This window comes from Trachinotus anak, unplaced genomic scaffold, assembly GCF_046630095.1.
Source record: "Trachinotus anak isolate AG129_WGS33_773 ecotype Australia unplaced genomic scaffold, CSIRO_AGI_Tana_v1 ptg000008l, whole genome shotgun sequence".
Lineage (NCBI taxonomy): Eukaryota > Metazoa > Chordata > Actinopteri > Carangiformes > Carangidae > Trachinotus > Trachinotus anak.
This window is the reverse complement of record NW_027273859.1, coordinates 26,205,001-26,221,159: the sequence shown is the minus strand read 5'-3', so window position 1 is coordinate 26,221,159 and position 16,159 is coordinate 26,205,001. Positions and strand designations below refer to the sequence as shown.

General features: G+C 41.1%; 1 protein-coding gene across 3 annotated transcripts in view; it reads left to right on the top strand.

Annotated features, from left to right (window-relative positions):
- LOC139624601 (spermatid perinuclear RNA-binding protein-like) overlaps positions 1 to 16,159 on the top strand; it is a 75,749-nt gene that overhangs the window by 36,417 nt on the left and 23,173 nt on the right. For all 3 annotated transcript variants that reach the window (XM_071483858.1, XM_071483859.1, XM_071483860.1), the window contains 5 exons: positions 3,207 to 3,351; positions 9,092 to 9,225; positions 11,897 to 11,992; positions 12,273 to 12,384; positions 14,893 to 14,990. In XM_071483858.1, the coding sequence (XP_071339959.1) occupies positions 3,207 to 3,351; positions 9,092 to 9,225; positions 11,897 to 11,992; positions 12,273 to 12,384; positions 14,893 to 14,990 (585 nt within the window). The remainder of the gene's footprint in view (positions 1 to 3,206; positions 3,352 to 9,091; positions 9,226 to 11,896; positions 11,993 to 12,272; positions 12,385 to 14,892; positions 14,991 to 16,159) is intronic.

Sequence of the window (16,159 nt, the reverse complement as noted above, 5' to 3'; positions counted from 1 at the left end):
ATACCAAATTCAAAGAAAAAACATCTTCTGTCAGCTTTGATGTGCAGGTTTATTGTTACAATTTATATCACTACATATTTATACAGTTTATGTGTATGTGATATGTGTCCATATACTTCTCTACAAAATTAATTTAAGCAGATATTTTTAAATCAGAACAATATAAATTCCATCAGATTTGCACAGAACAACATTGTCCAACATTCAATTCAACTCAAGAAACTCTTTGTCCTCGAGGGGTAATTTAAATGGCACATAGGGAAGACATTAAAAATACAGATACACTGAAATGAACACACAACCAGAGCAAGACAAATTGTACTCATTAAGAAAAACAAAAAAACAAAAAACAATCACCAACAGTGCAAAATAAAAACTATAATATTATAATGAGAATGACAATAACATGGGGGAATGACTTTACTAGTGTAAATAAATGTGCACATAAATAAACTGACTGTACATATATTTGATAAAAAAGGAGCTATATGAGAAGTAATCTTAGTGTAATAAAAAAAACTATGTTAGATAAATACAGTATAGGTTCTGGAGAATCCCACCCACTGCTCTCAGCGTTTGCTGCTCACAGAGTGTGGAGAAAGCTCTGACAGGGAGTCCAGTAATTTTGGAGCAGACTGTGACTGTACTCTGCAAGCGGTCTCTGTGTCTGTTCATGCTTTAGATTATTTTAGGTTTTAACAAATGTTTAGACAAAATATGAGGATGAAATGCCCAAAGGATGAAACCACCAAATTATTACTAATATAAAATGAACCTGTGTGCAGCGTATGTGTAGTTTGTTAAACAGATTCAAAACATTTAGCAATGTTGAATAGAAAGTTGTTCACTAAGAAAACCAAAGGTACACTAATATAGACTTACACATCTATAACCAAGCTCCTTCTTTCAAAAGAAGACCGACAGAGGACGATAGATTCATTTCACCAGCTTCATACTGTGGAAATACAAACTCATGGATCCCAAGTCCTGTGTCACAAGCTCAACAGCTCCGCAGCCCCAGCAATTTACTTCAGCAACTGTGTCTTTAAAGAGTTCATGGCATCAACAGAAAATTACCCACTCAAGTAAAATTAAAATTTTGAGCCACCTCTTTATCTCAAAGTGTGAGTTTTTGGGTCTAAATCTGTCGTCCTCGCTCTGTCTCTCCCAGTAGGTGGCAGCTCTTAATGAGAAGTTATTAACTCGTGACCAGCAGCAGTGGTAGAGTAAAGATATGATGCTCGCAATTATTTCAAGCAGTCAGGTCAGTCAGCATGAGATTAAAATGAGCTTTACTAATTTGAAAACACCAGTGAAGTCGACTGTTTCATCTCCTACAAAACAATAGAAAATATATCATTTTATTGACATTTCAAACCAACCTAATTAAAGAAGGATACTTCAGTGAAGGAACAAGGGTTTGTCATCATTTGATCCTCTAATCCTTCATTTGTCGTTGGCGTAACAGCAGAACAAGTTGAAATCATTAACAGCAGGAAGCAGCGGAGAACAGAGAAAATCATCCTTCTGTCTCCAGAATATTAAAGAGATGAAATAAATAATTTCGCAAGGGGAAAATGTTTCTTATTCTTAAAACAGATGAAAGGATTCCTTTTAGGAAGAGAGGATAGAGAAGGAAGTGGCCTGAGAGCCCGTTTGATTTATCTCTGTCATTCAGTTTCCTTGAGATGTCTAAAGCCCAGACGTATAATCTTGCCCCCAAACTCTGGACCACTGGGACCCCCTCCTCACAGCTCCGACTGGCCCTGAGATCCCACACCCCACATCAGCATTCCAAATCCTGAGCCCCAGAATTGCACAAATAATTGTAATTTAACATCCCCATCGTCAGATGGGTTTCCATAGTGGCCCCACCCCCCTCCATGCATCCGCTAACAAAACGGCGCAGAAGCAACACAGAGCCTGGATGTGCTTCCTGTGCCCCCATCTCAGTTAATTACCTGCCATAGCTGCCGTGTGTGCTTCATCATCAAGGGAGGAAGCCATTTGAAGCTCTCATTTCCTGGGCCAAACACAGAGAGATTGACGGGCGGAGGGGTGATGGATGGTGTCATTTCTCACAGAGACGAGATAGAGAGAATGCACTTGAAAACATGTCATTGAAGGTAACACAACTCCTGAGGAAAAACAAACCAGTTTGGCAATAACAACACAGCTGGGTGAAATGTGGAGGAGATTGGCCTCCATGATACTGAGCAAAAATGTAGTTTTAAGTCACTTTCTTTTCTAGTTAAGCACTTTAATATCATCATTTAGTATTTACACTGTAAACCCTCAAATAAGAGCCAGTGTCCAAACAATAGATTCCAGGGGTACAACAGAGTAACACAATAGTAATCGTTATAATCCACCATCAAAACTGCTATATAGAGCTGATTACTGAATATAAATATATTGAATGGCTGTTGCAGAATAACATGCATAAAGAGATAAATAATAAAAAATGTAATTTATGTAAAAACATAAGTCTTTTAACAAACTTTCTTAAAACTTTTTTTCATAGAATTTAAAGGATTATAATTTTGAGATACTTTCAATAAACTTACATTTGAATTTCTTGCTTAGGTGTCCACATTACTGATCAATACTCAGTTAATCACTAATAATTTGTCTAACACAGTGTTTTTCTTCCATAATGAACAGCCCTATGTTCCCTCCAAAACCAGAGAGATAACAGATTAAAATTTAATATGAAGAGTTTTGCCTGCACTGTGTGGGGATAAATTATTTTTATGTCTCTAACAACATAAAACTGGCTCCTTCTCAGTGTTTCCTGGTTTGCTTATTTACTTTCTTTGAGCATTAGAGACTATATTTACATTTTGATGAAGATGTGTCTTTTATTTCTCTCTCTCTAATGTTGCAGCCTTTACAGTATTCAGGTCCGTCAGTCAGACTGCCATTGTGACTTGCATAAAATTAACAAACGTTCTTATTCAAACATGTAAAGTCTCACTGAATATATTTGAAAATTGATAGCATGTCCGTGCATAGGGAACTGATGCTTAGTGTTAATATGTATTTGATCTGTCGGCCAGTGATCGTGCACCTTGTTCAGGGAGCTCATCCTAAACACATTTCCAAACAATGCAGTGCAGCAGCAGCTTGTGCTTTTCAAACAGCAGGAGTCAATGTTGCCACTGTGATATTCGATTTTGAATTAATGGTGAAGCCCTTCCTTGCAGACAATGACGGAGGACAAATATGAGGTGCGGTCGTGTGTTCCTGAGGCAGCTATCCGGGTCTGCAGCACCAACAACCCTCAACTGACGCTGAAGATCACCCTCTCCTCCTTAGCCATGAGGGAGGAACACAGCACCACAGAAGAAGGTATTGACTCCTCCTCATCCTCCTTGGTCCCCTAACATCCCCTTCTTCCTGAGCCTCCTGTTCAAGAGGATGCTTCCCTTTTTTATTTGACCTTTACATGGAAACAGAGGGCTGATAGAGTGGGGAAGGGGGAGGAAGAGGGGGGAGACTTACAGGAATTTATGAAGGTATAATGTACGAAACCTGAGATAGAAATAGGAAATGATCTGGGTAAGATTTGGAAGGATGATACATGGAGAGGACTGAAAACTGAGAGGTGAACAGGGAAAAAAGAAGAAGGGGCGATTTGGGTCTGGGTGAAGAGTGTTGGACACAGCAGATGGCTGGTGAAGGATGATTTCCACAGGGGATGTGTTGGGTTCGGGTTGGCGAAAAAGGAGATGTCTGTCTCAGGTGTCCTCTTGTATCATCCTGCATCTCTGAAGAGGAAGGATTCAGTGATCCTGATTCAGATTCAGATCAGTGAGGTTGTTCCTGTTAGACAGCTTTATTTAAGGCTAGAAACAGATATATCCTTGGGAACTAATCCAAAGAAAAGGATGTGGTTGTTCCAGTGAAGTAATCCCTCACACCAACAAGGCAATTCATCTCCAGTAGCTGTGAAACAATGACCAAAACCTGAAGGGAAACTTCTCTCCTGGTTCTGTCAGGTGTCTGTACTGTTGGTCAAGAGCTGACATTTGGCGTCAGTGCTTTCACTCTGTGTTGTCTCCCACAAATAAAAGTGAAATGTAAAATGAATGACAGGCGAGTTCAGAAGTGCAGAGCTACTATTTTAGAGCAGCGAGTCGCATTGTGGTTCCTGCTTCCTGTGGTAAAGACTGAGTCAAGCCACCACAAAAGGTAGAGAAATGGATTCTGGCAGACACGAGAGAGGCAGCTCTGAAGCACTGCTGTTGAGTCACAATGAGGAGAAAACCGATTTTCCTCCTGGCACCACAAACAAGGACAGTGTCTCATCTGGGTTTGTTACACTGTGAAATCCCATCAACAAGACTATCACTGTACCCCTCCTGTTTACACAGAAACCAGAGCTCACTATCCTCACAAGGTTTCCTACATTTAAGTAGCGTATTCAGGCCAGTGGTCAGCAATTGGCGGCTTGTGGGCCAAAACTGGTCCGCCGGCAATAATTTGTGGCCCCACATTATTTTGACAATAATAATAATAATAATAATAATAATATTAATAAAAGAATATCCTGAAACAGTAGGTTGACACTAAGTGCAGAATGTGCAGCAAGCCGAGGAGACCATCAGCCATATCATGGCCGGCTGCACAGAGTACATACACAGGCACAACAGGACAGCCAGATATCTGCACTGGTCAATCTACAAGGAACTTGGTGGTCAAGTGCCTGAGAATTGACACGAGCACTTGCCTGAAAAGGTTGTAAACACTGGTGAGACTACGATAATGTGGGTCATGGCATTGCAAACCAATTGTACCATTTCTGCAAATCGTCCTGACATTGTGCTCCACGGAAAAAGGAGAGGCGATGTCTGCTGGTAGATGTAACGGTCCGGGATGAACTAAACATCATGGTAAAAGAAGCCTGAAAGCTCAGCAAATATAAAGATCTTGAGATCGAAGTCAGCAGAATGGGGAGGACAAAAAAGCCAGAATTGTGCCAGCGGTGGTCGGAGCTCTTGGTACCATCAAGAAAGGGTTCGAGAAGAATCTTCGAGAGCTCCCAGGCCATCACAATACAGAGATGCAGAAGATTGCACGCATGGGGACCGCGCACATCCTTAGAAAAGTTTGTTCTTGGTTAGGACATGGCTAGCCCAAAGCCCACAGCAAAAGCAGAGATATATAATAACAATACATTTTTTCATCTTTCAATATCACACTGACAGTCCCACATGTACTTAAACAGTCCAAATAGAGACTCTACCTCCACCTGAAGATGCTTTTTGTATTTTTATCCATGTTGAGAGTGAATGATAGACTCAGTCACATCAGGCCACAGGCTGCACTGTAGTCAGAGCACAGCGCCTGCTGCTAAAATCCATCAACGCAGTTGCCCACAGAATCACTTCCTCTTTAGCAATTTTGCAATTTCAAAAAAAATGACATCAGTTCGGTAAATCAGATTTGTTACAGAAAAACACAATACTCTGTAACACCAGTGTGTAATTGTGAGTGAACTGTGTTTTTGTAGTTTTAAAAAAACATAACGGTGACAAGTCTTTTGTCAACGCTGTTTGTGCTAAAGAACCTGTTGAGGGATATTTTTCTTGGTGAGTGACCTTAAACAGTCTAACTTCTTCCCTGTGGCCCTCAGATGACCCCTGGTTTTTAACGTGTACTTCCTGTAGCTGGCCTCTGCTCACTGACTGTTGGTTTTGTTGCCGTAGCTCCACAGGTCGGCGCGCTGAGTGGATTGACACTTCTCTGCGACCCCCGCTGCTGATGAGGCGTCCCCCCCACCCAGCAGCAGGAAACCCTGGGTACAAGGGCTTCCCCGACAACCAAATCAAACCAACCCACTCACTCTCTGCCTCAAACATGATCCTCTACCCCCCTCCCCCTCTCCCCGCTCCCTCTGTTGACTGGACTTCTCTCTGGGTCACCATGAAATTCTGGTTCATGTCTACTACCAAGCACACACACTAAAAGGACAAAATGACTACATTACCCAGCAGCCCAGATTCCAGATATGTTCTTCTTTGCTTTAATTACTGGGACTGACCCCCCTCTATTGATCAATTTCTATTGGCTCAGAATGACATCCCATAATTTCATGTTGTAAAAACGGTGTTAATTGAATTAATCTGATGTTATGGTCACTAATCAAAAGTCCCCTAAGCTGATGATGTCAAGGAGAATTTAATGGGGGTTGCCCGTATCTGTATGTGGTCTTGACCTGTGAGTGATGGTTCCTTCATGGCCTGCCTCTGGGAAACCCTCCCCACGATACATCTGCTCACCAGGGGAAAAAAGAATGAAGGGAGTCAATGACAGTAAGATACAAGTCTCCAAAGTAAATAAACATATAAATAGGTAAAAAAAAAAAATTCTTCAGTTACAGTAAAATCAACCTGTTTTTCATGTATTTTTAGTCCACAGTTGTAAACTGTTGTTTCTATAGAGTCTTGAGTTTGCCCCCAGAATAAGTGTGTGTAATTACTGACTGGCTGGCCGGTCAGAGTCGTGTTATTGCTGTAAATTGGATCTAATTTATTTTGCACTCTGTTTTGCATGCATTTAGATTAAAAATAACCATCACTAAATGAAAGCTAATCAGAAACTGGAAACCAAATGTCAAAGCAGGAGACAAATCAGTTGTGAGATAGAATATGATAGGCAGACACTAAATGTAAGCAAGTATGTAAATTAGGTCTGAAATAATGAATCTATTATTTTAATAGCCAGGAAATTGATTGCAGAGAATCATTTATCACCCATTTAAATTTATACAATGTACAGATGCCAAAATGTGCCAAATGTTGGATCAGCATTTCTGTGGAAGCCCAGGATTTATGTTAAATGATGTTTCGACCTGGGCCCTGTGGACAATGTTATAATTTCATAATGATAATCATTGTAACATCGTGACTGATATTTGGTTGTTTTTTTTTGACACTTTATGACAAAATTGATAAATCAAAAAGAGTAATTGACAGAATAGTCAAGAATATCAATAATTATAGATGTTACACTAAATTAAAAGGAGTTTTAAAAGAATTTGGAATTCCTTTTTTCAAATTCAAGTAAGTGGTGTTTGTTTATTCTTTATTCAATTTTAAATGTCAAAATAATTAAATACTATTTTTAAATGGCAAATGTAATAATTTTTATACAAAGATACATTTATAATTTTATTAATTTATTCTAATTGAGTATTGAAAAGGTCTGTATTTCATCCTAGTGGCACATTTGAGACTCCATAGAATTCAGTAACAGATTGGTGTTTTCTGATTCCTGACAGTTTTTAAATGATTAGTTGAGTCCAGTCCAGAATTTAATTGGTGACGGTGCAATAGAAATACTCAACCTTACATTTTCAGAGTTCATCGTGTAGCATCAGTGGCACTGAAGACCATCATCCTAAGTGATCCTAAGAACCATTTCTGTTCTTTAGTTTCTTGCCACAAAGTATTTTTAAAGAGAGAAAAGTCATTTAATGGCTTTTTGTTGGGTTTCAGTTCAGTTCCCAATTTCATTTGTTTTCCAGGTCTCGAGGTGCCCCAAGTAAGCAAAACTTGAAGCGTGCACCTAAAAGTGCTAGATTAAAAAAGTTTACTCTTCCAGCTTACTTTGGCAATCCGTGCCACTGCCTACAGATTTCCTTTCAGAGTGCTACATTACATTACCCAGAAATCCCAGGGGCAGAACACAGACGGTCCTCATTCCTGGTCTTGGAGGAGGAGTGACACGGGACGAAACCTGTGTCTCTCATCGGCTCCTTCATTTGTCTTCCACCTCTTCCATCCTGTTCAGCTTTCACTGCGGTCTCTACAGCAACAGACTGCTAAACCACACACATCGCTCCTCAGCTCACACGAAGAATCGCATGCAGACAAAGGAATTGGAATCTGAATCCTGTAGATTTTGGAAATAGAGACTACACTGTTACCTCCTCTCTATGAGCAGGAGCTTTTTTTTTTCCCAAAGCTCTGTGTCAGCATTACTGTCAGCTTAATAGAAAAGAGCCATTATTTAAGTGATGCTGGCTATTGCTCATTGGAAGAGATCTTTGAACCATAATTGCAGTGGTTTCAGTGTGATGGGACATTTATCAAGATCTAATATTTGCAACTTGGCAAGCTGAAGTATAATGAAAGATAATGTTTCAAGTTGCAGAGAGGTTGCCATCCTAGATTTCCTGGAGGAGATGATTGATAACCTGTGATCCCTCAGCGTGGAGCCCTGCAGTGTGGTCTGCAGTCTGTTCCCCCTTTTGTTCGTCTGCTTGACTGTCCCACAGTGGGCACCCCTTAGCTGCTCCCGAGAACAAACAGCCTTCACTTTCTTTCCAGGGTGGCGTTCTCACTCTCAGATGTTTATGTTGTCGTTGTCATCTGCTGTCACTCTTCTTCTGCTGTCGTTCTCCCATGGCTCGGCCTCCAGCCATGGCAGGAGTGCTCCCCACAGGAACCCGGTGTGGAGAGACTGTTTCAGTCAAACATAAACATCTGACCGACCCCGCAAGAGTGAAAATACTAGCATGGCACCACAGAAAACTGTAGAGCAGGCTGCCTTTAAAGCAGAGTGACTTTCCTCTCTTCAAGTAGACTAGCTAATGTGTCTGCACTGTGCTCTCCCTTTCCCTGCTCTCAGATATTCCTGAGCCAGTATTTTCTGAATCCATCCTTGTTCTAAAGTGTTATTTTAATCTTTAATCTGGCCTTTGGTCCTGAATTGTTGCCATGCTCTCATTTTCGTCCTGCGTCGTAATTGATAACACACTAATCTGGCGTGTTCCATCGCCTTCAGCCACTGATCTGCATCTAGAGTGAGACTCCGGCCGGGCAGCAAGACGCATGCGCTCACATCTACTCCGGTTCCTCTTGTCAATGTTATGAAAAATCCTGCCTTGTGCATGAGAAACCCCCCTCTCCCAGAAAATCACAGAATCTCTCAAATCTCCCCCGCCCTCCCTAGCTCATTCGGTCAGATCAGTGGGTTTGCCTAATAATTAGCTGTCCAACCCTGCTGCCTGCGTGTCTGTGTGTGAGTGTGGAGGTCACTGGGTCACGCTCAGTCTGTGCTTTCATCCTGTCCCTCTCTCCAGAGGAGGGCGATCAGGACGTCGATAAGGAGAAGCAGGAGGACAAGGAGGAGGAGGAGAAAGAGGAGGACGATGTCCTGGACAGGCATAAGTGCCAGGCTGCGCTGGCTTCGCTCCGACGCGCCAAATGGTTCCAGGTGAGCACAGCTGGACTGACGACACAATCTTTATCTGTTGCCAGTCTTATCCTGAAAGCCTTGCACTTAATAGGCTTCTGTTTTTTATCAACATAATCGGTACACAATTTTGATTAAGCGTAGCCTTAGTTCAGGAAGAGCCCTGCAGCTGGAGGGACCTCTGGAGTCCTCTCAACAGGATCCTTGTAGCTGCTCAGATTCTTATCAAGCAGAGCCTTTTCCTGCCAAATTTAACTGTAAAACCATTCACAAGAAATGATCAGCCCCTTGATGCCAGCATTTCTGCCTGAAATGAACAAAGCAGCAAAAATGTTCACCCCTAATGTGTCTGCAAATGTTTTTCATTTTCATCTTCCTACAGTATCAACTGCTGATGGCCAAAGCACGATGAATGTTTTTATGATTATGTTCAGGCACTTTTTAAGGTTTGGGAAAGATTGTGGACATGGTTAGATATGAAAAAAGTGAGGGTTAGTGTTAGTTGTGATGAATCAAAGTGACTTCAGGCAGAAGACAAGATGTTTTTTTAAATATGTGACAAACAACAAACTTTATACAAAAACACTTGTTTCATAGTCATAGTCACTTTTGGAATAACTCACAGTAAGTGTCTCCATCTTTCTATTTCTATGCACATTTTCAATTATCTCATAAAAGTCTCAGTGAAAAATTAAAAAAAAAAAATTACAAATCAATAAACACAAAGCAACAAAGTTCAATGAAAATAAATTTTAAAGATCCCATATTGCATAAAGGTAGATGTCCATGTCCCTTTTGATTATAAAGCAGGTCTAGGTTCTATATTAATACTGTGAAAGTATCAAAGCCTCAGTCCACAGACAAATGCACACAGCCTGTATTCAGAAACTGAGCCTTAAAATGAGCCATCAGGACATCTGTAACTTTGTGATGTCACAACAAAGCGGTCACCGCTCTCAGCCATGCCCTAAGCCCCGCCCACCATCCAACCTTGCAAGACTGATAAACGTCTTGTTTCCATCATGTTTTCTACACCATTTTTGTTTGTTTAGCTCAATGCAGCCAGCTCCTAATATTCACTTAACATTATTGGATATGTGCGTTAAGCATTTTCTTTTGCTGATTTTTTTGAAGTTTGGTTAAAATTTGCTCCACATTTGAATCTGAACCTGATCAATGAGTCCAACAGTGGAGGAACACAATTAGTCAACATTACAATTATCCACCAATTAGGTTTACAAAGACGGAAAGAGCATAATATAAGTGTTATAATGATTTGTAGAGAATTGTGGAGAAACATCATGGAAATGGTAGCGTTGAGGAAGAACATGACGGGAACATAACGGGATATAACGCTGAAGGATACAGGGTCATGAAGGGTCGCATCAGGTTGGAGATGAGCTGCAGATTTGCTGCCCAGACTGAGCTGAGAGTTATTCCACCACAGAGGGGGCAGAGGGAACAGGAAGTCAAGGTCAAGCGAAGCAGTGAGCAGCTTCCCCGAGGGAAGGAGAGCTAAATGCTAAGTAGAGTGAGGGGCTGCACGGTGGACTGCAGGTGTGGTAGAGCAAGGACAATCTTGTTTCATTATATTCAGACAGGGCTAATATGACCCAGGGACCGCCGCTGGTTTGTTATAACTGCAGGTACAATTAGTGACGTTGGCCTCATTCTCCTTTCACCATGTCTGTAAGGTTTAAATGAAAGCACCTGGATTCAGCTGCCTACTTTATTTTCTGAATAGTCATCCTGTGCAAATTGAAGCATCAGTAATTCCCAGCATAATTTGTTTTTGGTGTTAATGTCATCATCTTCTTCTGTGGCTTTCGGTTACTATTCTCCTTCTGCATTCTTCAAGCACTTCCTTTAAGTTTTGGTTGAGCACATTCATTTCATTTCACTAAATGCAGGGGTGTCCAGTCTAACATTTGTCACAAGCTCATATGTTTGCTTGTTTGTAGTTTTACAAAAATTTCAGATGCAAGAATAAAGCTAAAATCAAAGAAGTAAAATCAACATACTGTGTTTTATTCTTTAATCTCTGTCTAGTTCTGACAAAACTGGATGTTTTCACTGTTACTCAAAAAGGTCCCATATTAGATAAAGGTAGATGGACATGTCTTTTTTGATAATAAAGCAGGCCTAGGTTCTATATTAATACTGTGAAAGTATCAAAGCCTCAGTCCACACAGAAATGCACACAGCCTGTATTCAGAAACTGAGCCTTAAAACCAGCCGTCAGGACTTCTGGAACTTTGTGACGTCACAACAAAGCAGTCAACACTCTCAGCCATGCCCCAAGCCCCGCCTTCCTGGACCCACCATCCAACCTTGCAGGATTTGGTTTGTTTACCTGAAATCTGCCATATTTTTATTGGATTAAAAAATAGCCTCTTGGCTAAACAACAAATGAAATAAAACTAAAATCACTTCAGCTATTCCACACTGCATGCTGGTACCCCTGCCAGCAGATCATTTTCTTTTCAAAGAACTGAACATGGTCAAGTTAGATATGTATAATTCAGTCTCTTACATTGGTTTTAGCACCATATTGAAATTTCAGGATGCATGAAAATGCCTGGACGCCCCTATGTGAGAGCGTGGAATGGAGTTTGTGCTGCTCAGCCAGACTGCAGTCTTGTTGAAATGCTCCTCATGCTGTCAGTAAGTTTTCGTCTGTCTGTCCCCTCAGGCCAGAGTCACAGATCTCAAGTCCTGCGTCATCATCTTGAGGGTCCTCAGAGACATGTGCAACAGACTGCCTGTGTGGCAGCCTCTAAAAGGATGGGTAAGTGACAACCACAGAATCAGAATGGCTTCTTGCACAGGAGCGTAAAGATCTCACATGCAGTAAAAGATAGAATTAAGTAATGTATAAATTAAATCAACGCTCCAGCGTTCACTCACAGACAGAATGGAAAGGGTTAGGGTTAGGGTTAATGTCTCAGTATGCCTGGTGTGTATGTGCAGGATGTGTAGTAAACTCTGTGTCCCAGCACCAGAATCATGACTCGAATTGATTTATTTTATGCTATGTTGAGCATCTTGTCTCTGTCTGTACTCTGCAGCCTCTGGAGCTGATCTGTGAAAAGGCCATAGCAACCTGTAACCGGCCTCTGGGTCCAGGTGAGGCCCTGCGCCGTGCCATGGAGTGCATCGCCTCAGGGATTCTCCTGCCAGGTCAGCAATCGCTCCTTCACTGCAGATCCTGAGCTCTGTGTTGTTTACATGTCTTTGTCTTTTTAAAGCTCTGGGCTACAAATAGTTTAACACAGTTCGTGAAGCCTGGGATCACTGCCCATAAAAAACAGTTGCAAAATTGGTGTAAATGAAATTTAGAGGCAGCACATACACGTGCAGAGATTACAGAGAGTCATGGACAAAAGACTGTGTTCACCTCAAGTTGTAGGACTCTTTCTCGGTAATGAAGGAAGACAGGGAGGAAAAAGGAAAGACTGGTTGAAACAAAGAGAAACACATTTCCACAGTGTCCTCTCTGGCTGTTTGTGTCTAGGAGACATTGACTGTACAGACACCTCAGTAGTCGGATTTTTGCCAATGACTGGCTGACCTCAAAGAAATTCTGGCAAATTGTCAGATGACTCAGGGAGAGGAGGCCACAATTAGCAGGGGAGCTAACTTTTATCTTATTGTGGCACATGAACAAGGTTGTGTGAGGGCAGTGTATGATATTATCTATGTTCAATACATTAAACCATTTTAATCTTGTAAAAGATTAAAGTTATTCTGACAGAAATTAATATATTTGAGCCGTCAGTGGTGAGACTGTAGTGAACGCCTCTCAGCTCAGAGCAGCGAAATGAAATTACAAAATTTGGCACTGAAATTAAAATCAGCAAGGACGCTTGAAGAACGACGTGGAACCTTCTGTTTAGATAAGAAGAAAAATGTTTAATTGAATCTGATTGAGCAGAACTGCAGGCTTGTAGTTTTACCACACACAGTATTTAAAATGATGACCCAATGTTTGTGATCACGGACTGATTGATCACTAATAGCTCGTTTCCAAAGGGACTTGGCGTACAGCATAACTGATGTACCTGAGGTGCAGTGGCAGCAGTTGTCTGTCAAAGCTGAAGGCTTAAAGAAAACTGGCTCAGTGTTTCCTCAGCTTTCACAACATTCATGGTTCCAGGACGTTGTATCCCACTGACTGTGGAGGTCTCCTGCCTTTCCTCTAGCACCACCAGGATATTCACAGTGGCTACTGGATGGATTCCCATTAAATCTAGTTTAGACCTAAATGTTCCCTCAGTGTGTATTATAAAAAATTTGATCATCCTCTTATTTTTCATCAAGCACCAACATCGTGACTACAGCATGGCTATAGACTCTACGGACCCCATCTTACACCTGGCACAAAGCACAGCAATAGTGTCTTTGCTAGTTCAGACAGACACAGTCATCATTTTCCTGTCCAGCGCCCACCTTGTTTAAACAGCAATTACACTTGCATCCATCTTCAATTGAGGTGTGGTCAGGTGCATTGTTGGTGCGTTGCTATCTAGAGGCAACAGAAAGTGATTGCGTGATTGACCAACAAAAAGCTGGTCTTAAGTCAGTGGCTCAGTATTTCAGTGTAATGTGAGAGTAATATGTATCTATATAGGTGTAGCAAAAGTGATATGGATATGGAATCAGTTGGACCACACACTTCAGACCGTGCATTTTAGGCTGTTAAAATAGAGCCATTAGTCTTGTTAGTGGATGTTTTGCACTCCCAGTCAGTTCCATTGTTTTTCTGATAATATTTGGAAAAGTGCAGTAAATGCTTCCTGACATCCAGTTGCACAACTTTACTGTTAACTTGTGAAACAATGCAGAACAATACAGAAGCTCTTTAAAAAAGCGGCTTGTCTGTCACTCGAAGGAAACTTCAGGCATCTCTGCTCCCTGTTCCACGTTCCCCATGGTAACAAATAAAAATCATATGTAGAGTTAAAAAAAGAAATCAGCCCAGGGACTGAAAACAAGGTTTTAAAGTAAACAAGCAAATAAACTAAGAAGCCGACATGCAGTGAACAGCTTTTTACTCTCAGGAGACACATGAAGAAAAATCTGTAATGAATGTGTTTTAGGATAACTGTGGTGTCTGGCTATAACCTCGTTACTCACAGGGTGTCAACAGTGATGCAGTGTAGTATCTGCTACTCTACAGTGCCGTAATGATTTCCAAATTGGGGTACAGGTTCCCTTAGGCCTCCTCTGGATTCACAGGAAGATGAAAGATGGTCTAGTTTAACTTCACTTTCATTGAGAAAAAGTTGGTGCAGGGATTGAACACAGTGTACACTGTTATTTCTTTCTACATCATGTAAACATTTATCTTCTGAGATCCCACAGACAAATCTTCATCCGACATCACCTCATGTGAAAAATGTTTCTTATTCAGCTCTAATTTGATGGAAAGTTGTTCTCAGCCCTTCTCTCTCTCTCTGATCCTTGATCTGGGAAACCTTTGTGCATCATTGCAGAGCTGCGAGTTTGTGGCTGTGACGATGTGACTGGATTTTTAAAATCTGGTTCAGGGTTTCCCTCAGCAGTGAAATGGCAAGTTGCTCCCTGGCTCTTTGGTGAATTACTGCTGTGTTATCTTGGTGTGCAGGTGCTTCTCCAGTCAGAGTCAGAGCCCGGTGTGGAAGCACTGACGTGGTCTTTCTTTTACAGGAGGCCCAGGAGTTCACGACCCCTGTGAGAGGGAACCTACAGACGTCCTGTCTGACCTCAGCGCCCAGCAGGCCGACGCCATCACACACAGCGCACAGGTCAGTGCATCTACAGAGCAACTCAGTTTACCCATTAGTCACTTTTACTGCTTACAGCATCGCCCTCTTCTTCTGCAGTGATGAGTTTTTCACAGTAAAATCTTAAACTTGAAGAAATATAATCAGCATTTCTTTCTTCTATGAGCATTTACATCAGCAGTGTTTCTGACACTAGTGGTTCTACATCATAATATGGCTGCAACTAATGATTATTTTCCAAATTAGCTACTCTGCAGATTATTTCTCAATTAATTATTTGCTCTGAAATGTCTGAAAATGGTGAAAAAAGTCCATCACTATTTCCCAGAGCCGAATGAGACGTCTTTAAATGTCTTGTTTTCTAAAAACCCAGAGATATTTTATTTATTATGATGTAAGACATGGAAATGTTGAATTTGTGAAGCTGGAACCATCCAAAGTTTGACATTTATGCTGGAAAAATGAACTAATAATCAAAATAGCTGCTGAATAGTTGTCTGTTGATGACTAATCGATTAACTGACTAATCGTTTCAGCTCTACATTATACAGTCTTCAGTCTGACTTCAGTCAACAGTACTGCCTGGAAGTGTCGTGTTTCTACAGTTTGTGTATTTTCATGCATTGACATCATCAGCATTACACTGTAGTGAGTAACACATGTTGGTTGCTGGTGTGTATTTCAGCTTTTTTAAAGGATGATTCATGTAAACATCAGCCTTTGACGCAATCTCCTGGGGACGTGGGTGGGAAGCCAGTGGAGGATCGTGCCCTTGTCGAGCACCAATGACTTCTGCTTATTGCCAGGGCTGCGTATCATTTCAAGTTTAACACTCAACAAAAGATGCCAAACTTCAAACTGCTATAAATTTCATTTAAAACTAAGCAGCAGAACCAGAATTTTGCTCTGGAAACAAATTTAGATTTAAATCAGGAGCTATCTGATCAAAGAAAAAGTGAAAAGCATAAAAACTAAACAAGCTTTTGATGCCAACTTGCAGATACTTAACAGTGTGTGACACTGTGCTACAGACACATTTCAGGTGTTGTCAAAAAGTGTAAAGGTTTGATACCCAGCCCTGCGTGTTGTAGCCATGATAAAGTTCACATGTTGATTTAGCACAGAATATTCCTATAGTATTACAGCATCAGTTTTTCTACAGGTGTTAAGTAAATACTTATTCATATAGA